The 22805-nt window shown below is 42.0% G+C and overlaps 1 protein-coding gene across 1 annotated transcript in view; it reads left to right on the top strand.

The window, feature by feature from the left end:
• The window catches only part of ddx10 (DEAD (Asp-Glu-Ala-Asp) box polypeptide 10), a 310337-nt gene that overhangs the window by 72619 nt on the left and 214913 nt on the right, over positions 1-22805 (top strand). Inside the window, exon 13 of the mRNA XM_038818958.1 lies at positions 3071-3696. Coding sequence (XP_038674886.1) covers positions 3071-3696 — 626 coding nt within the window. The remainder of the gene's footprint in view (positions 1-3070; positions 3697-22805) is intronic.

The following is a 22805-nucleotide window of genomic DNA, read 5'->3' as shown; positions in this document are numbered from 1 at the left end:
CCTCCATTCTGACCCACTGGGAATCAACCCCTCTGACCCAGCACCGCACCTTCTCCACATTCGCCGTGCAGTAGTAGTACATCAGGTTTGGAAGACCCAAACCCCCTGCCTGCCTTCCCCTCTGTAGCAGCACCTTTCTCTCTCTGGCCACTTTCCCATCCCATATGAACGAGGTAAACCTTCCCTCAATCTCCCTGAAGAAAGTCTTTGGCAGGAAACTCGGCAGGCATTGAAAAATAAACAGAAATCGCAGCAACGCATCCATTTTAACCGTCTGTACCCGACCCGCCAGTGACAGAGGGAGACCATCCTATCTTGCCAGGTCGGCTTTCACTCTCCCCACCAAACTAGAGATGTTGTACCTTCGAAGCCTCCTCCATTCCCGGGCAACCTGCGCCCCCATATACCTAAAGTGAGTCCCTGCCCTATGGAATGGCAGCCCCCCCATCCCTGCCCCCATCCCCGGCCGAGACACCACAAAATACTCACTCTTGTCCAGGTTCAACTTGTACCCCGAGAAAGACCCAAATACTCGCTCCAATATTCCCCCTATCGACACACTTGGTTCCGACACATACAGCAGCAAGTCGTCGGCATATAAGGACACCCTATGCTCCATTCCCCCCGCACCATTCCTTTCCATGCTCCCGAACTTCTTAATGCGATGGCCAACGGCTGAATCGCAAGTGCAAAGAGCAGGGCGGGGGGGGGGGGGGGGGGGTGCATAGGACATCCCTGCCTCGTCCCACAGTGGAGAGAAAAGTATCTCGAGCTGATGTTGTTTGTGCGGACACTCGTCTTCGGCTCCTTGTATACTAGCTTTACCCAGTTCACAAATCTTGGTCCAATCCCAAACCGCTCCAGAACTGCCATCAAGTACCCCCATTCTACCCGGTCGAACGCCTTCTCTGCGTCCAATGCCACAACCATCTCTGTTTCCTTCCCTTCCGCCAGTGCCATAACGACGTTCAAAACCCTCCTAATGTTCGAAAAAACCTGCCTCCCTCTCACGAACCCAGTCTGATCCTCACCTATCACCTTCGGGAGGCACTCCTCCAGCCTACCCGCCAGTACCTTCACCAATACTTGTGTCCACATTCAAAAGTGATATGGGCCTATGTGACCCACACTCCATCGGATCCTTATCTTTTTTTAGCAACAGTGAAATTGATGTCTGCCCCAAGGTTTGTGCCAACACCCCCTTCCATAGACTATCGCCTGTTCAAACATCCCCACCATCAGGGATGCCATCCTATCCTTGAATTTTTTATAATATTCCACCGGAAACCTATCCAGCCCTGCCACCTTCCCGACTGCCTCCTCCCAATCGCATCCTTTATCTCCTGCTCCACTATTGCTCCTTCTAATGTAGCCCTATCCCCCTCCCCGACCCTCGGGTACTCCAACCCATCTAGAAATTCCTGCATCTCACGGTCTCCCCCGGGTGGCTCTGACCTGTACAACCTCTCATAGAACTCCTCAAAAACCTTGTTAATGAGCTCAGGAGCCACCACCAACTTCCCTGCCCTATCCCTCACCTGAAGAATTCCCCTTGCCGCTGCTTCCCTCCGGAGCTGACCTGCTAACATACCTTATCTCCATGTTCATAAACTGCACCCCTTGCTTGTCTCAGTTGGTGCATCGCCTTCCTAGTAGACAGTTGGTTGAAGCTCGCCTGTAGTTCCTTCCTCTTTTCCAGCTTCGCTGGGTCCCCATCTTTTGCATAACTCCTATCTACCTCCAACATCTCATCTACTACCCTCTGCCGCTCCAACCTCTCCTCTTTGTCCACCCTGACCTTAAACAAAATTACCTCACCCCTCACCACTACCTTTGGAGCCTCCCAGACAACTACCGTCGACACCTCACCTGTACAGTTGAAACCTACATATTCCTTAATTACCTTTTCAATTTTCTGATTTTTCACATTCATAAAGCCATATTTACAAAACATGCAAGGGTACGCCACTGGAAATAAAGCTCCATAGTCCTAATTCATATATTTAAATTAGGTTCTAGGGTAGTTCACAAGACTCAAACATATTGCTTTTTGCAAAGCATGAACCCCTGTGCATGAATGTATGTAATGCCTACCAAACGTCTTTGAACCATGTTATGAGCTTGGCTGATTATCTTAAATTAGTGTTAGTGCAGCTATTGGCACACTCAGGATTGTTCAGCAAGTGTTGTTCGATTGCAAAACCATATCTAAAAGTAGACCTTTTGTTTTAGACATGCTCAAGTACAGTCTGTATTCTGCTATTAAAGAACAACTGAAGGAACATGCTATCTGATTCAATAAACCCGTAGTACCCCATTTCTTTCTCCATGAAAACGTCTTGGTCGGTTAGTTGACTTGCTAACCCGTCGGCGCCTTTTTCTCCTGTAGTATAAATTGTTGTGATTGCTTGAAATTTGACATTCTTGCATTTGTCTTGATGAGTGGAAGACAAAAATCTTTGGCAACATGTTTCTCATTTCGGCAATATTCAAGGTCTGTACTACAAACCAACTATTTGGAAGAATGTTACCAGGTTGCAAGTTTATTCCTATCAGGAAAGGATGAATGGGTTGGGTCACTTTTCAGGAGAAAAGAAAAGGTTGAGAAAAATAAAAACTTGGAGAAAGGCTGAGGAAAGACCTAATTGAGATCTTTAACAAAACCATTTATAATTATAGAAAGGACAGAGAGAGAGAGAGCATTTCCATTAATGGGAGGAGCATAACTGAAGGCTATCAAGATGGGATGGTCACCAAGAAATCAAATGGGGAATTCAGAAGAAATGTCTTTCCCCAAAGTGTGGTGAGAATGTGAAACTCTCTATCAACGGGAATGGTTGAGGCAAATACTATAGATACATTTAAGAGGTAGCTAGGTAAGCATGTGAAAAAGAAGTGAACAGAAGGTTGTGCTGATAGATTTAGATAAGGAAAGGTGGGAGGTGAGTAGAGTGAAGTATAAACGCCGGCGTGGACTAGTTTGGCTGAATGACCCATTTCTGTGCTGCATATTCTAATCTACATGATTCTGTGTAGGTTATTAAAGATGTATAATTCCTTTTAATTACAGCTCCTTAGGCCTTGCAGTACCTCCTCGAATTAGATTTCTTCAGAAAGCACAAAAAGAAAGAGATATGTCTAATACAAGAAATGCACCACAAGTCAATTGCCCTACTGTTTCTAAAGACACTGTAGCTGGAAGCTTGCGGCAAGATGCTTCAGATGCTGATGAGGAATTGGAAGACTTTAAGGCTCAATTGAGGAAACACAAACCCTCTTCCCAACAGAAGACCAGAGAGAAAACCAAAGTTAGCAAAGCTGTTGAGGAAAATGTGTGTGGTAAAGGTGGCGAATCCAGTGGTAAAGCTGGCGAATCCAGTGGTAAAGCTGGCGAATCCAGTGATGAAGCTGGCGAATCCAGTGATGAAGCTGGCGAATCCAGTGATGAAGCTGGCGAATCCAGTGATGAAGCTGGTGAATCCAATGTTGAAGTTGGCGAATCCAGTGATGAAGCTGGCAAATCTAGTGATGAAGATGGAAATCCAAATGACCAAAATGCTGAAGCAGAGAAGGATAAAGAAGTCATAGCATTTCAGTTTACTGATGATGATGATGATGACGACGATGATAACCATGACCTGCTGATAGTGAAACGGAGGAATGTTTTTGGCTTTGAAACTGAAGATGAAACAGTAAGTCCTTTTTTCCCCCCCTTCTTATTGAGGATAAGGAACACTATTAGATGCTAGTTTGTTTAAAACTTTTAAGAATTTCTAACTCCTGTTTTATAACCACACTTAAGGTGTTCTTTTCATGTCAGCACAACGCGTATGCAAATTCCTTGGCTCAACTGATTAATTTTATTAAACAGCACCACGTAAATTAAGATGATGGACACCATTCAAATAAAATTGAGGAATATGATTAGAAAAGGTCCGACTGATGAAAGTGTTAAACACTTGTGAAAACAGAAAATCATATATAAGGAATCTGCAAAATATACCAAATATGTACAAACACACTGTCCAATTGTTTCTGTTTTCTTCCTGATTGAAGTTTACAATTTTGAAGGTTTTCTATTGTTTCTCAATAAGATAATTAATTTTTCGTACCTTTTTGTTTTGTCTGCGGTAATTTCCTATGAAGTCTATGGGCTAGAATTTGAGGTGATATGTTTAGTAGCCTTTTAAAAACAACTTCTTTGTGGCGGTATTACATATACATGATGGGTTATGATTTTATTCTGAGATTAAATGTTTAGCTTATTTTATAGTGTCCGAAGACAGTTTCCTCCCAGTAAGCCCATTGGTGTAGCTGAAATCGTTTGATTGCAAGCGCTCAGTGGAATGTGCTTTGCAGCAGTACTGATAAGATTTTTAACATCATTGGTTTCTGGCAGCGTTTTACTTCTTTTGGAATATTTCCAATATCTATCTTCTTGGTAGCATGGAATTTGAATATTGCTGAAAAAATATATTTGGTTGAGGCTTTTCTCTTGAGATTGTCCTATTGAGTGCAAGATGAAAAGCTTTGATAAAAGTATTTTTTTACAGCTATCTTCTATTTCTATATTCGCAATTTTGCTTTCTATCAAACCTATTTGTACATGTGTCGTAGGTCACTGTCTCTCTGATTGAACTTCAATCTTGCAGGTTTTCTTCTTTGGATTGACGTGCAGACTTCCCGTTTTTTGGCTAAATGTTATATGCGTATAAAAACAAATCTCTGGTTTGCCGTGCTAAGTAATGGTTTGCAGAGATTACAATGTTTTAAATGCGTACACTTCTTGAGTCATGAGTAACTGGTAAAGTTCTTAAGGGGTAACATTTTAAAAGGGGTGCAGGAGCAGAGGGACCCGAGTGTATATGTACATAGATGTTTCAAGGTGTCATGAAAATGTCACTTTAAGAATTTTTTGTCTTCTCAAGTGGCTGCAGTGATGTCATTGCGTGGGTGGAGCTGGGCTCTGGCTCTACTTTTTTCTTTCGTTTCCAACTGGAAGCTGTTTTTGGTTCTGGGTTTTACTTAAGGTTTTCAGTTGGGGAGCTGCATCCAAACCAAGAAGGTGTATTTTGGTCTCTCTCTCTCTGCATACTAAAGAATGTCTCCAGATTACTTGATAATTTCAAAGTAATACCTGTTTTTGTAAGGAATGCAAACCTACTGTTTTTGTAGGAAAGAAAAAGGGTGTTTGGCTTATGGATGTTTTTAGGAAATTTATTAAGGGTTACCTATAGATTACTGTACCTTTGTGGGGGTATCAGCGTTGGTAGTTGATTAGATGTTTACTGTGTGTTTATAAAATGTTAACTGGATTCATAGAATAAACATTGTTTTGTTTAAAATCACACCTGTAAAGTGGGCCCTTGTGTCCCCATAACCAAAATCTATTGAAAGTCGTGGGTTAGGTGAACTCCATGATATATTTTGGTGTTCTCTAAACCCTGGCCCATAATAAAGGAAAGAGCATGTAATATTCTGGGCTTTATATATAGGTACATAGAGTACAGGAGCAAGGAGGTTATGCTGAACTTATGCAAGGCACTAGTTATACCTCAGCTGGAATATATGTACAGTTCTAGTTGCCACACTATAGGAAGGATGTGAACATATTGGAGAGAGTGCAGAAGGGATTTGTAAGAATGATTCCAGGGATGAGAAACTTCAGTTATGAGGATAGATTGGAGGAGTTGGGAGAGAAGAATTGATAGAGATGTTCAAAGCATGAGGGGGCTGGGCAGAGTGAATAGGGAGCAACGTTTCCTGCTTGTAAAAGGATCAAGAACAAGTGGGGACCGATTTAAAGTGATTGACAAAAGAAGCAAATATGATCCGAGAAAAACTTTTGCGTATAGCAAGTAATTCGGGTGTGGAATGAATGCATTGTCTGGAAGTGTGGTGGAGGCAGTTTCAATTGAGGCATACAAGAGGGCATTAGATGATTACTTGAATAGAAACATTGTGCTGGGGTATAGGGAAAAGGCTAGGATATGGCAAAGTCATGATGCCTGTTTGGAGAACCGGTGCAGAAACAATGGGTCAAATGGCCTCCTTCTGCACCGTAACAATTCTCTGGTCACATGCAGCTCGACACAATGATCCTGCAGATTGTTTCAATGAAACTTGTCATGCTGGTCAATTCAACATCTGATGCAGATTGCTTGTTCAGTTGTATACAGGATACTCTTTAATAATTAGCCCTGTTCTCATTGTATTATCCATCTTCAGAATTGGCCTGAGGAGAACTACTTAACTGTAAGAACAAGACATTATGCCAATCAACCACATTGGAACAAATGCAATGTTTTTTTTAAAGTGCTGAAATTGCCCTGGAAAGACTATTACACACCTGACAAATATCTCACTTTAACTGCAGCTAATGCTCTGCTAATTGTCATTGGTGACTTATTGCAACTTCTCTATCTTAAATTAACATAGTGTTAACATGTCTACAAAAGCCATTGAGACTCTAAGCTAAAGGTGGGCTGGAAGTGACTTTGCACCTTTAGGATTGGTAGTGTGATTTAGTAATAATAGTGTGCTTGCTTTAAGTTGCCTTTTTTTTAACTTTAAAAAAAATATTTTTTTATTCTCTCCTTTTTCACATTTTCATCTTTTTGACTTTAAGAGCAGAATCTGATGGACACTAAGTCATAAGGAATGATGAAAGTAACTATTATTTAAAAAGCAAATAAATTAATAAAACATTAAAGTAATTACAGTAAAATAGAAAAGGTTAGAATCTATATATAATAAATAAAATAATAATCTTTATTGTCACAAGTAGGCTTACATTAACACTGCAATGACGTTACCGTGAAAAGCCCCTAATTGTCACATTCCGGCGCCTGTTCGGATACACGGAGGGAGAATCCGAATGTCCAAATTACCTAACAGCATGGGCTGGATTCTCCGATTTGAAGACTAACTGCGGAAGCCGGCGTGGGAACAGTGGCGTTTAGCGCCCGCAAAAACGGCGCTAAAGCTGCATCGATCCTCCGTCTGCTGGAGGGCTAGCAGGCACGCAGCGTTAGAGCCCCCGGCTTTAGCTGCGGATACGGCCGGAGATTTGCCGAGTTCGTGGTCGCACATGCGTACGGTGGCAGTCTGCAGTGACAGCGCCGTGCAACATGGCACCGTCGGGCGTGGACCTGGCCTGCCGAAAGCTGACCCCCCCCCCCCCCCCACCAGTGCACCCAGCCCCTACCAAAGCCCCCCCCTCTCCGCGTAACGACTCCCACCTGACAGTGGCGGCGTTGGATTCAGTCCGCAGGCTCTACGCTGGGTCCCTGGAAAAAAGAATAGGATAAGTGTTCCACGCTGCCGGGAAATCGACCCATCGGGGCCGGAGCATCAGGGAGTGCCTCGGGTGACGTTCTGAGGCCGCCCCGATGGAGTGCTGAGTACGACGTTTTGGAGGGGGCCGTGCATTGCAAAAGTGGCGTCGCCCCCAATTGCGACGCAAAAGAGGATTCTCTGGCCGATCGCCGAACGTGATTTTTGTTAGCGTCATAGACTGGAGAATCCTGCTCCATGTCTTTCGGGACTTGTGGGAGGAAATCGGAGCACCCAGAGGAAACCTACGCAGACACGGGGAGAATGTGCAGACTCTACAGACAGTTACCCAAGCCGGGAATCCAACCTGGGACCCTGGTGCTGTGGAGCAACAGTGATAACCACTGTGCTACCATATATATTGTATGAATTACTATACCTATATTGTATTAGTTCATGTTCTGTAATTGGAGCCAGAGGCACATTAAAGGCCAAAGCGATGAATTTTATAGACTCATAGATGTTTACAGCATGGAAACAGGCCCTTTGGCCCAGCTTGTCCATGCCACCCAGTTTCTATCACTAAGCTAGTCCCACTTGCCTGCATTTGCTCCATATCCCTCTATCCACCCTGCCCATGTAACTATCTAACTGAATTTTAAAGGAAACAATTGTACCTGCCTCTGCCTTTGCATCTGGCTGCTCGTTCCAGATGCTCACCACCCTCTGAAGAAATTTCCCCTCTGGTCTCTTTTGTATCTCTCCCCTCTCAACTTAAACCTATTCCCTCTAGTTCTAGACTCCTCTACCTTTGGAAAAGCTGTTGACTATCTACCTTATCTATGCTCCTCATTATTTTATAGACCTCCATAAGATCACCCCAAGCCTTCTACGCTCCAGGGGAAAAAGTCCCATCCTATCCAGCCTCTCTTTATAATTCAGACCATTAAGTCCTGGTAGCATACTCGTAAATTTCTTCTGCATTCTTTCTGGTTTAACAATATCCTTCCTATAATATGGTGACCAGAACTGAACATAGTATTCCATATGTGGTCTTACCAATGTCTTGTGCAACTTCAACAAGACGTCCCAACTCTTGTATTCAATATTGTGGTCAATAAAACCGAGCATGCTGAATGCCTTCTTCACCACTCTGTCCACCTGCGACTCCACCTTCCAGGAGCTATGAACCTGCACTCCCAGATCTCTTTGTTCTGCAACTCTCCCCAACTCCCTACCATTAACTGAGTAGGTTCTGCTCTGATTTGATCTACCAAAATGCATCACTTCCTATTTATCCAAATTAAACTCCATCTGCCATTCATCGGCCCACTGGCCCAATTGGTCAAGATCCTGTTGCAATTTTATATAACCTTCTTCACTATCCACTATGCCACTGATCTTGGTGTCATCTGCAAACTTGCTAACCGTGCCTCCTACATTCTCATCCAAATCATTAATATATATAACAAATAACAGTGGACCCAGCACCGATCCCTGAGGTTTCTGATTCTAATGATAAATATACTGCAGTACAGTTGCATATCACTTAGTACATATCTCAGATAACCACTACTATTTTAACTCCAGTTTACTTAACATTTAGTAGCCTACATTTAATTTGAAAAGAATCAACGTTATTATTCCACTTTTATGCTTCCACCCCAAATTCCTATAAATGGCCTGGTGTTCCATACCCCTCTTCTCTCCCCACCTCCCCAAAGGTTAGGTATTGACTTCTCCACCTGAAAGGCGATCCCTGATGTTTTTTGAGTGCTATATTTTTCAGCTGTTAACTGGTAATGATTTTGCTACAATTAATGAAAATAGCAGCAATCTGTTTTGTTACTGTGATGCAATTGGAAGAGGAAACGAAGCAGCCAATAAGATGCAAATCTTGAATTCATAATTAATAAGCTGTAGTGAATATTTTAAAATTGACCCTGATTGGGGGCAGCACGGTGGTGCAGTGGTTAGCACTGCTGCCTCACGGCGCCGAAGTCCCAGGTTCGATCCTGGCTCTGGGTCACTGTCCGCGTGGAGTTTGTACATTCTCCCCGTGTCTACGTGGGTCTCATTCCCACAATGCAAAGATGTGCACGGTAAGTGTATGGGCCATGCTAAATTGCCCCTTAATTGGAAAAAAAAGAATGGGGCACTTTGAATTTAAAACAAAATGACCCTGATTGTGTAAAGTTACAGTAATGTAATGGAAAGTTGCCATAGTCCCTGAGGATCACCGCATCTCAGAGGCGAGGGGCAAGGTTGAGAAGGTGAGGGCCTTCATAAATAACCTCAGCCAGTATGGAAATTGAACCCACACCGTTGGCCTCGCTCTGCATCATAAACCAGCAGCCAAGTGAACTAAACTGGCCCTGCAAATAATGTAGTGGTTTAATAAATATGACCATGATAGAATTTATTTCCAGTTGTTTATCAGGAAGGTACTGATTATAGTCTCTGGCCTTTATGTTTCTGTTATAAACTACAAATCAAAAGTTTAAAAGAAAGAATTGGGCACATAAGCTTTTTGAATAGCTTATTTTATTCCTACTTTTGCCCCCATTATAGTCACTCCAAAGGAATTCATTGTAAATTAAGTGTTTTGACATATTTGAAAGATGCGAGCAGGCACTACATAAATTCTTTCTATTCACCTAAACCACTCTTATGGCTTTGTATTCCAGGTCTAATGTATTATACTTCATAATGTTGAATGTGAGCACAAATAAATTATTCGTATAGTGAAAATAGTACTAACAGATGCTGATTGAAACAAAATACAACACATGAAATATGTGGATACCAGTGTGTGGATAAAGAAGGAATTACATTGAAATGACTTTGAACTCTAAACGCATTTATATCAACACCGAAGCAAAAAGATTGTACAACATCCCATGTGCCAATAAACTAACCTTCTGCAAACTTGTTTATGGAGATTGTTGGCTTTTTCCAAAGGTTTATATTTAATGCTAATGAGATCTATTACATTCTCAATTTGTGCAGCTAAAGTTACCAGTGCTTTCTGAGTCCACAATCTCTATCACTAAAAGCTGCAGTACCTTTCCCTGAGAGGTTACTTGTAATTTTGACTTGACATATACCCCCATTCTATTATCAGTGGCTTAAAGTCCTGAAATATCCCACCTGACACCATCTTTCAAGTACCCTGATAACAGTAACTGCAGCAGTTCAACATTGCGCACACCCCAAGAAAAACTTTGTAAACAAACGTAGTCACACACTGTAATACCTGTCTTATTTGTGCTTTGGTCTCGAGTGGCACTTAAATTCATGTTTTTCTAAATCTGGTGAGAGTGCTACATTTGAATGAAAGCTGTAGGTTGGCATATTTGAAGCTTCAGTGGAACAAAAATTGAAAGTTAACAAGTACCGTGACAATATTTGATGAAATAGAGAAACATAAAAAGATGCAGTGACCAGAGTCTGTAGGCAAGAAGAATTGCCTGTTGGAATTCAAGCTTTTTCTTGTACGCTATCCGGGAATAAGAAGTGTTAGAAGAATGTCCTCAGTTGAAAACAATATTGAAGTTTCTAATGTGCTTTGGCTTCATTGAGAGTTAAGAGCTGTTGAGAGAAAGTAATTGTTTCATGTAAAACAAAAATCCAATTTCTTGGCATCAGCTCTGGAGCACAAAATGGGCTTTTTAGTCTTGTGCCTGTGCCAATTTTTTGTTACAGTTATCCAAAATTGATTCCACTCATCTAAACTACAGTGACCTGCTGCGTAAAAGAGATTTCTGCTAATGTTTCTCAGCACTCTCTTAATGGGAATTTTAAATCGGTAACCTCTCATCTGGAACTCCCCAACCAGAGAAATTATCTTTCCTTTTTCATCCTTTCAAAACGCTTCAATACTTTTCACAAAGCTAATACATTTTCTTTTAGCCTTGTTTCTTAACTAAAAATAGTCTCATGTTTCTCTTCATCGCCATAGTTTCCATTCCTTGGAACCACTCTGATCAGTGCACACTGTATGATCTCCATGCCTGATTACAGAAAATGAGAAGAATGAGCTTACAATCAATAGTACCCATTCACCATCTCAGGAAGTTCGAAAGAGCTTCACAGTCATTGAAGTACAGTTGCAGTTATAATTTAAGGAAATTGTTACAATCCCAGCTAATAATGCTGGAAGTCAGATTCCAGAGTGAAACCTGAGTTGATGGCTCCTAACCTTTTTTTTCAAAACCATGGAGGAACACTACTAAACATATTTGCAGGCGTCTGCTGATGAACTTGTAACAAAAGATAAAATAACTATTAAACAAGAAAAATGAACTATATTACACCAGGCGAAAAGGGTCATAGTACGAGCATAAGAAAACTGTTCAAACTCATACTACTCTTTTATCCCAGTAAAATCTTTGTAGACATGGATAAATTTATAAAGATAAAATATCTTAATCCCAGAATGAATTTTATGTGTGTGTGAATTAACAGACGAACCGTGGTCTGAAACACCACACTCCAAGTAAGTGACAGATGTGACCAAAGCACATTCCATGGATTTCTCAACATTTATCACATTGTGAGCCAACTAGTCTCATGGAAACATCGTGTTACTCATAAAATGAAGAGACAATGCTGAATAACCTCATCACGGCTGGCAACATCTGTAGTTACTCATGAGTTACAGCATGTGTGTTACTCATGAGGCTCTTCAATCTCCATATTTGAAGAACTTGCCTTTGAATTCTCTCCAAATGTTGCTCCTACTCAGATGGCATCAACAAGAATCCAACTCCAGGGTTTCAGACTTGTCTTCCGAGATTCCTTTCTCCTGGATTTATGAGTACACTCATACTTCACCTTCCAAGCACAATTTCAGACCGTTGGCCGTGCCAAGCAGAACACCACTGCTCCAAAGTGACACCCTTTCCCCTACAGCCCGTGCAACAGATTCACAAACCTTCGAGTGCCCTCAGATCTTTCCAGCTTCTGTCAAGCCCACTTTGTTTCAAATCTGCTCTTGCAGCACTTTTCCTTTAACACGGAGCCTATTTCTCTGTTCCTTTCTTTTACCTTAACTTCTGGATCATGAACCTCTGAGCCATGGCTTTGTCCCTGTCCGGGACTTATTCTGGGACTTCACCCTGTTCCCTCTACCTGTGTCCTGCTCCCTGGGACACCTCTGGATTGGTGCTCCAATTCAAGTCACCTGTTTTTCACAATGCTTGACTTCCTCTCTTCTGTGCAGAGCCATTTCCTAGCCTGAAGAACAGGAAAAAAACCACTAACTGAGCATGTGTGGCCACTTCCCGGCTGGTGCATGCGCGGAAGGCCTGAGGGCCATTGGGAACTGGAGCTTCCGACCCCTGACGTAAGCATTAGCAGTTCTCAACAAAATGTAATTGAGTTCCCATAAAGAGCAATAAGATAAATAATCAATTAATTTTTCTTCAGTGATGTTGGTTGAGGATTAACTTCGGCCAGGATGATTGAAGAAGTCTTGTAACCCAAGTATTTCTGTGATTGCAGAGAATAGAGCAAGTCCATGGAGGAATTTTTAGAAGAGAAAATGATTTGGAATTGTGCCTCCTCTGACATTCATGGACTGCAGATTCAGGGGGACTGCAGCCTAGGGGCTGGTTTAGCACACTGGGCTAAATCACTGGCTTTTAAAGCAGACCAAGCAGGCCAGCAGCACGGTTCGATTCCCGTACCAGCCTCCCCGGACAGGCGCCGGAATGTGGCGACTAGGGGCTTTTCACAGTAACTTCATTGAAGCCTACTTGTGACAATAAGTGATTTTCATTTTTTCATTTTCAGATGCATCTCTCCCGAAACGCCCAAAATCTCTGTTTTTGTCCAGGTATACTGAAGAACTAGTTTGATTTTAATTTATAGCTGGAAATTTTAGATGGGATTGTATACCCAGACGGTCTAAACTTAGAATGTATATTCATGAATCTATCCGAAGACGTGGCCTACAGCTTTATACAGAAGCAGTATTTTTTAAATGCCCATTGTATAGTTTCTTGTTATAGTTTTAATGACTGCTCTGAAGTATCGAGCTCTCCTTTAGAACATTTTTGATATTCTCAACTTCTTTTCCAAGTCCCGGGTTGGAAACCATCTGGTCCTGTAAATTATCACCCTTTAATGCCATTGTTTTCCTCATTATTGTTATTTTGACCGTATTAATTTGGGTGGGTCCCTGCCCCGATTTAAATAATTTCCATAATAAGTCTGGCATAGGGCAGCAAGGTGGCGCAGTGGGTTAGCCCTGCAGTCTTACGGCACCTAAGACCCAGGTTCGATCCCGGCTCTGGGTCACTGTCCGTGTGGAGTTTGCACATTCTCCCCGTGTTTGTGTGAGTTTTGCCCCCACAACCCAAAGATGTGCAAGCTAAGTAGATTGAACACGCTAAATTGCCCTTTAATTGGAAAAAATGAATTGGGTACTCTAAATTTATAAAATAATAAATAAATAATAGGCCTGGCATACTGAACTCTTGCTGTAAATACTACAGGCAAAATTCATTCTTGTAAATCTGGTATAGTAAAATGTGCTGGGAGAAAATGTATAGGTTACAGTGAAATGATTTGTATTAAGTGGATAATACCTTATAATGAACTGTTCATGCAATCAGAAAGAACTATCACCTGAGAACACATGATTCATTTAAAAACAAGATTTATAATGGTTGGAAAATCTGAGAGAAATGGATAAGGGAAAGAAGTAGGTAATGAAGCAACTGACAGTCGATTGGAATTTTCTGGCCAATCTGGATTAGGGACGAGATCATGATCTTTAATTTTTAAATACAAATGGGTCCTGGACCAGTGGTCCAGAACAGTAATTTTGGGATTATAGCTCTTCAGGTTGTCTAAGCAGGCTACTGAAGTGTATAAATAAATTTTACCTAAAAACTATCACAGTCGCACCCGGTATGTTTTTGCATGATATTTCAGCATGGAACAGAGCCTCCAAATGCCACAGGCCGGTTCTCCAACCATGCAAAGTCCATATGCCAACTCCCTATCTTCCCTGAGCTCCATTAGCTTCTGTGTACTGGAGAATTGTTTTCTCATCCTTGCCTTCAAATTTCTCAGTAGCCTTACTCTCCCTCCTTTACTATGGTCCTGTGTGCTTGCTTGGACTTCCCTCCTTTGTTAAGTCCTTATGTGTTTGCTTGTGCTCTCTTTTAACATCTACTTCTTTCCTCATAGAATTTACAGTATAGAAGGAGACCATTCAGCCCATTGAGTCTGCACCGGCCCTTGGAAAGAGCAGCCCACCTAAGCCCATACCTTCAACCTATCCCCATGAGCCAGTAACCCCACCTCACCTTTTCTTGACACTAAGGGCAATTTATTTATATTTTAAAAATAAATTTAGAGTGCCCAATTCATTTTTTTTTCCAATTAAGGGGCAATTTAGCGTGGCCAATCCACTTACCCTGCACATTTTTGGGTTGTGGGGTGAAACCCACACAAACACAGGGAGAATGTGTAAACTCCACACGGCAGTGACCCAGAGCCGGGATCGAACCTGGGACCTCGGTGCCGTGAGGCAGCAGGCTAACCACTGCGCCACCGTGCTGCCCTCCCGAAGGGAAATTTATCATGGCCAATCCACCTAACCTGCACATCTTTGGACTGCGGGAGGAAACCAGAGCATCCGGAGGAAACCCACGCACACACTGGGAGAACGTGCAGACTCTGCACAGACAGTGGCCCAAGCTTGGAGTCAAACCTGTGACCCTGGAGCTGTGAAGCAACTATGCTAACCATTGTGCAACCATACTGCCCCTGTTCCTGCTCTCTTATACTGCTCCAGTAGCTTGGACTGGCTTTCTGCGACTTCCTTCCATGTCTGCTTTGTCCTCGCTTTCCCTATCAAGAGACAGGAGTTTCTCATGACCATTTTCGCCCCCTGTTTCATCCTCTTCTCTTTACTCACTATAGATCTGCTTTTACTTGTTTTCCAGCACTCTATAGAGTGTTCAGAGATTATGGGCAATCATTCTCCGTTGGCAGGATCGTCCGTTTTGCCGGCAGCGCACTTACGCCCACAGATTTCCCGACGGCGTGGATTGCCCACAATGGGAAACACCATTGGTCGGCTGCCGGGTTGGAGGTTTCTGATGCCGAAAATGGGTGCGGTGGGACGGAGAATCCCGCTCTATATATTTTAAAGAGCACTTTCAAAATGTAGATTGTCATCATGAGGCAGCACGATTTTGTGAAGGGGAGGTCGTGTCTTACTAACTTGATAGAGTTTTTCAAAGAGGTCACAAAGATGATTGATGCGGGTAGGGCAGCGGATGTTGTCTATATGGACTTCAGTAAGGCCTTTGACAAGGTCCCTCATGGCAGACTGGTCCAAAAGGTGAAGTCACACGAGATCAGGGGTGAGCTGGCAAGATAGATATAGAACTGGCTAGGTCATAGAAGGAAGAGAGTAGCAATGGAAAGGTGCTTTTCTAATTGGAGGGCTGTGACTAGTGGTGTTCCGCAGGGATCAGTGCTGGGACCGTTGCTGTTCATAATATATATAAATGATTTGGAGGAAAATGTAACTGGTCTGATTAGTAAATTTGGAGACGACACAATAGTTGGTGGAATTGCGGATAATGATGAGGACTGTCAGAGGATACAGCAGGATTGAGTTCATTTGGAGACTTGGGTGGAGCGATGGCAGATGGAGTTTAATCTGGACAAATGTGAGGTAATGCATTTTGGAAGGTCTAATGCAGGTAGGGAATATACAATGAATGGTAGAACCCTCAAGAGTATTGAAAGTCAGAGAGATCTAAGTGTACAAGTCCACAGGTCACTGAAAGGGGAAACACAGGTGGAGAAGGTAGTCAAGAAGGCATACAGCATGCTTGCCTTCATTGGCCGGGCCATTGAGTATAAGAATTGGCAAGTCATGTTGCAATTGTATAGAACCTTAGTTAGGCCACACTTGGAGTATAGTGTTCAATTCTGGTCACCACACTACCAGAAGGATGTGGAGGCTTTAGAGAGGGTGCAGAAGAGATTTACCAGGATGTTGCCTGGTTATGGAGGGCATTAGCTATGAGGAGCGGTTGAATAAACTCTGTTTGTTCTCACTGGAATGACGGAGGTTGAGGGACGACTTGATAGAAGTCTACAAAATTATGAGAGGCATAGACAGAGTGGATAGTCAGAGGCTTTTTTCCACGGTAGAGGGGTCAATTACTAGGGGGCATAGCTTTAAGGTGCGAGGGGCAAGGTTTAGAGGAGATATGCGAGGCAAGTTTTTTTACACAGAGGGTAGTGGGTGCCTGGAACTCGCTGCCGGAGGAGGTGGTGGAAGCAGGGACGATAGTGACATTTAAGGGGCATCTTGACAAATACATGAATAAGATGGGAATAGAGGGATACGGACCCAGGAAGTGTAGAGGATTTTAGTTTAGACGGGCAGCATGGTCGCCCCGGACTTGGAGGGTCGAAGGGCCTGTTCCTGTGCTGTACGTTTCTTTGTTCTTCGTTATGAGAATTCTGGAAAATAACAAATCTGATTGCATCCTGCTTGTTGCATCTTAACTAACTTGAAACTATTTAGCATGGAAGCTAAACCTGTGAAAATGCAGAATGCAGCTCCTTAGCAGCTTAAAAGGTTTTCACATAGAATTGCTAAAATGTCCACTGAAGCTGGCATACTGTTGACAGCGTAGCATTTGTAATTGTTCAGGTAAACTTTATTTCTAATCATATCCACCTGAACAATTATAATTGTCCGATAGTACTAAGTTTGAGTTGTGTTTGCAGTTCTTCTGTATTCTTGTTCAGCTAGGTGTGGTTCTTCCCTCCCAGTCTCCCACCTTCACAAAAATCTTAAACTATCTTTCTTAAGTTGTGAATCTGCAAAAATACTCAATAAATTGCCAACATCTCAACTGAGTGGGAGTCAGTGTGCCTGTTGTACAATTGCTAAAATGGCCGTATCTGTAATATTGGATTGGGAAATTCTCAAGTTAAAAGCTGGTACTTGCCTATTCTGAGAACCTTCAATGTTTACTGCTGACATTTGCAGAATGGGTGGGTACAAGAAAATGACCATGACCCGTGGAATCATTTCCTAGCTAGGTGTGGATGTTTTTTGGTGAGGCGAGGCGGTGAGTAATAGGCACAGTTGTGATTTTAGTCTTGCGCAAGACTGATGTAATAGTTTAAAGAAGCACTCAATCGACAACTTTATCTTGCAATTCTAGAATCCTTAAATTAGCCTTTATTTGTTGAACTAGTGCCTGATCTTGCTGCTCCGCTAAATGTGCTGGTCGAATTCTCTTGTGACTAAGAATGATTTATGATTTATTTTGTTTTTCTCCATTGGCAACTATTTTTAAAAATGTTCAGCTTTGTATTAAAATGCTTTCATGGCTTTGCCCCTCCCTACATCTGTAACTTCTTCCAGTCCTGAAGTCCCTGGGCTATCCGTGCTTCTCCAGTTGTGGCCTTTTGCACATCTCCAATTTTAATTGCTCCACTATTAATGACTGTTCCTTCAGCTGCCAATGTCATAAACTCTGGAATCTTCTCTAAACATCTTCTGCTACTTACCTCTCTCCTCCTTTAAATTAGTCAATTCAAAACCAACCACTTTTGACCAAGCATCTGCTCCTTGTGCTAATATCACTATATGGCACAGTGTCAACTTTTGACTGATAATATTCCTGTAAAAAGCTTCAGACAGTACTCTCTAATTTAATTTGGAATGCACGGATGATTTGTTTAAGTGCGTTTCGATTCAGTTAGGGACCAATAACCTTTAGTTAAGAAAATGTTTAAAATCCTGGTTATCTGAGGAGAATAAAACTCCAAGATTCCGCAGTTTTCAGCAAACAATGTAAATTTTCCCATACAAAGTCAGAAAAATAAAACACTGCAATATCCTATATCCAGAAAATGAGATTAGTATGAATTAACAGGCAAACTGTTTTTGAACACACCACATTGCACATTAAATGGCAGTGCAACCAAGCCAGATCCCATGGATTCCTCAGTAACCCACCAGATGTCAGTGGCCACTGTGAGTCTCACAATCTCGTTAAATCTGTCTCCTCACGAGGTATTTTTACTCTTCACTTTTGAAGACATAGCCGTGGAATTTTCTCATAAGCTGCTGTGACTTGGACTCCTCCAACGACAGCTCACTCCCGATGATTCAATCTCTTCTGAGACTGCGTTCCATGGGATTTACAAAGCTATACTGCTGCATCTAATTACTGGCATACTTCAAATCTTTCGCAAACTGTTAGCTTCACTAAACTTGCACTTTCCCCAAGTTGCTCCGAATTCCACCCTCTTGTCTACACTGAGCTTTAAATTACTCCCACTACTTATGAGCCCTAACTGCCTGGAGCCTGCTTACAGCTCCCAGGGCTTCTCTGAGTTACGAACCACACAAGGTCTTAACTGCAAACAACAGCTGCACCAATGGCTCCCAGGCCTTCTTTGAGTCCTAATGGTCTGGGCCCTGCTAACAATAGACCCCTTTTGGTATAGCCTATTAGCCTGCTGAAGAACACTCCGATAAATTGAAACCAGAGAACCTCCTTAATCTCTGCTTAGCTCCATAACAACGTAGCCTTTCCGTGTTCACTGAATGCTTTTAAACTAATTTAACTCTAACGCAAACATCTTTCGGGATTACATTTCTTTGCAAGCATCATGGGCACCATGTCTCCACAGCATCTTGTCTTTCTAGCTGTTAACCCCTTAAGTTGTGAATGTGTCTCTAATTCACTTGTCTCTCAGTCCGGAAGAAACGGTCTCGAACACGTTCGTACTTTAGAATATTCTTTATTGCGATCGGGGCTGCTCTCAAGGTATTCCGAAGAAACACTTCTGAGAGTGCCAAAGTTTTGCTCAAAACATCCTGTCTTTATATGTTTTTTAAGGGGCTGTCCCTTACATTCACTTGAGCTTGCCCCCATTACAAAGCATAGGTTGTTTTTGCCATAGTTTCGATACATGATTTTACAGACTTTAAAGTTATCTATTGGCACATGAGTATATAGCAATTTTAGCAAAAACAGCAGGTGTTTAGCCACAGTATCAATGGCTCCCACATTTCATATTCCGTCATCCAGCCATCTTCCTTGTTTCTCAAGGCTATTTGGCTTATAGTCATGAGTCGGCTCACGAATTCAATAATAACTCCCTTATTTGTAACTTTCCACTAATGTGTCCCATTAATTCTGGATTGTTCTAGCTATTAACCCTTGCTTCACATTCTCAAAGTCAAGATGACCCCCAAAGTTTAAGCATAATAGACTCCAAGCGATTTATCCCATTTTCTACAGTTCAACTTTTAATGATCCTGGAATTAAACATTACCTCTAAAATTTTAACATAAACCATGAACTGGATATTTGTCAGATGTATGATTCCTTTAAATTGTTTGAAATCCCGGTCCTCCATGAGCATATTGCCATGTATGCACGTTAATTTTTAAAAATCAACTTGAGCGGATCATGTGTGGTTCCTGTACAGTTGCGTAGCTTAGAGGACACATTGGCCATAGAATATTATTACTTTTAATAATTAATCTGATCTGATTGTAGTCATTATCACTTTGTAAATGTTTACTAGGTGCACGTCACTGCATATCTTGTTTTTGAGGGAGCATTTCTGTCCTTTTAGAACAAAACTCTTTTAAGAAATCTGTGAATTTAAAATATCTTCAGACTTCCCCACAAAGGTTAAATACTTGAAAACATAATGGTAAAGGTATTGAAATGCCAATAGAAATACACACGGTTTAGTTCATACCATGTAGACTAAGACATGGGTCAACCATGAGGAAATGATGGCATAGCGGTAATATCTGTCACTGGTCTAGTAATCCAGAGGCCCGGGTTAATGCTCCAGAGACAGGGGATCAAATCCCACTATGGCAGCTGGTGGAATTTAAATTCAATTAATAAATCTGGAATGTAAAACTAGTCTCAGTAATGGCGGCCATGATAACTATTACCGATTGTTGTAAAAAACCACCTGGTTCACTAATGTCCTTCAGGGGGAAATCTGCCATCCTTAGCTGGATGTCACAGAGGATCGTGACAAGGCAGAGCTAGATGGAGAAGGGAGTGTAAGGCTCTTGGGAGTTGGCAGTAATGTGGAGTTGGGGGGTCACAATCTGATCAGCCATGATCTTATTGAATGGTGGAACAGGCTTGAGGGGCCGAGTGGCCTACTCCTCATCTGTATGTTTATATGTTACATGTGCCTCCCGACCCACAGCAATGTGGTTGACTTTTAACTGCCCTCTGATGTGGCCCAGCATGCCACTCGTTTCAAGGGCAGTGAGCCAGCAATACCCATATCCCGTGGAAGAATAAAAAGTTTGCATTTCCTCAGTTAGTTAGAACATAAAATGGAATGGGCCACACAAACCCTCGCGCCTACTCCACCATTCAATAAGAAAATGGTTAAACATTTACAACAGCTCCGCTTTCTTGCTCATACCACATTACTATTACAATTATCAATATAACTATCAGAAAAGATTTGTTCTTCTGAGCCTGTGTTAGGAGCATGGTTTGGTATTTGAGTATCCAGATCGAGTTGTTGCTCTACACGTAATATAAAAATGTAAATTTCTCCCCCTCTTGCCCATCTCATGGCTGATCTGGAGGTAAAGTAACAAGAATTTTCCATTCAGGTGCTTTAGCCAGATAATTCAATCAGGAGTAAGCAGAATGCATTGCTGTCATGCTTCCTTTGTACTTCCGAATCAAATATTGAATTGTTATATATTTCACGGCAACCACAGTCATACACTGGAGAGTTTTTAATTTATCAGTTTTAATTTTGCATCAAGTGTCTGCATCTAACCTGGTTGTGAGAATGCAGTTCAAGTTTGTCCATGGACTTTTGGAAGATTTGAGGCAGGAGTTTTCTGACTTGGGTCAAATACTAGATTAGGGAGGGGATGGGTAATGTGTAACAGCTGTGCAGCCTGGGTGTACTTGGGATTCCAGTGATTCCGCACATTGCAGTGTTCACTTAGTGCTCATCAACAAGTCGGGTGTGGTTCCTTCTGGTTCACATAGTGCACAGTACTTGGCTGCAAAATTCACAGGGGAGATCGCCCATGCCCAATGCGCTGATAATGATGCTGCCTCCCCTGTGCTTGCCAGTTTCTGGACCAGGTACATAGTTGTCTTCCTCTTGATAGCTACTGTCTTCTTCAGATGTTCGTCGGAGGTTAATGTGTGGTCCAGCTTCACCCTCGGGTAGCACTGCACGGGGTATAATGTTGTACAGTATTGCCGCAGAAGGTCACTTTCAGTTTTCCTGTTCTCAAGATGGAATGCAGTGACAGCACAAAATATCAGGCCCATTTATAGTGGACTCAAATGCCATTGAAAGTGGCTGCTTGCTGTGACAGGGTAAGGTTATTCGCCTATTCAAATTTGCGTGACTCAATTAATGAGTTTTCACTTAATTAATGACTTTTCACCCATAAAAGTTTGGAAGAACCCAATTTGGCAGGGTTCTATTTTAGGAAAAAGCTAACTACTTGATGTGCTTTTCTGCATCACATTAAGAAAAAATACAACAAAATATGTTCCCTGTACACACAACTGAATTTATCTGAACACTCTTTCTGTCGTTATAGGTATGTTATAAGTTTAAGAAGCACTTCTGTCAAAATGTATCACATAGTAACTGTAAAAGTAGCTCCGCTCATAAGATACTCCTTCGAAGGCTGTACATCATTATATGCAATGAATTTGTATCATGGGAATGTGATTCACCAGCATAGCATTCTTTTATCAAGAGATTTGACTTGGAATAATTTCTTGCTTGTGAGTGGATTAGCTGTTTTGTAATCATCCAGCAGCGCTGACAAGATCTTAAATCTTATGGTGGAGAAAGAATCAAAAATATAACAGCACAAAAAGGGACCATTTAGTCCATCAAGTTTGTGCTGGTGTTTTTCTTTGCACGGCCTAATTTAAATATATTTTCTGCTTGCTCCCCATCTCTTTTCATTTTCTTCTTTTTCAGGCAACTATCTAAATTCCTTTTCAAGGAATTGACACATCCCGCTTCAACAGAGGTTTGTTTTAATGCATTCTGCATCATTGCCATTTGGTGTAAAGAAATATTTCCACTCTTTTTAATTCCTTATTCGAATTCAAATGCTGCTTTACTGAGCTCCTCTGGTTTGGTACTCTACTCATGGCCATCCATTGCCATTTCTCTGCTGATCACCTCTCTCCCATTGCTTAAGATCTCCGCCTGATGTTTTATATCAAACTAAGTTCAAACTTACCCACCTGCCCTACCTGCTTTTGAGCTTTAGGTCAGTACTTCAGTGCACTGCTGGCTTCTCAGCTTTACTTTGTTGCTGTACTGGGTCTTAAATAGATATGTGTGTGCTTCCGGGCTAAAATGTAACTTGCTCCTTTGCTGCTACTTTCTACTGAGATTATAGACTCTCCTGTTTGTTTCTAGAGTTGTTGTCTTTGTCTCCTGCCACAAACACCTTCACCCACTAATTCCACCCCCATCTC

The sequence above is a fragment of the Scyliorhinus canicula genome, chromosome 14 (genome assembly GCF_902713615.1).
Source record: "Scyliorhinus canicula chromosome 14, sScyCan1.1, whole genome shotgun sequence".
Classification (NCBI taxonomy): Eukaryota; Metazoa; Chordata; class Chondrichthyes; order Carcharhiniformes; family Scyliorhinidae; genus Scyliorhinus; species Scyliorhinus canicula.
The sequence above is the reverse complement of the archived record's forward strand: the minus strand, read 5'-3'. Positions and strand labels throughout refer to the sequence as shown.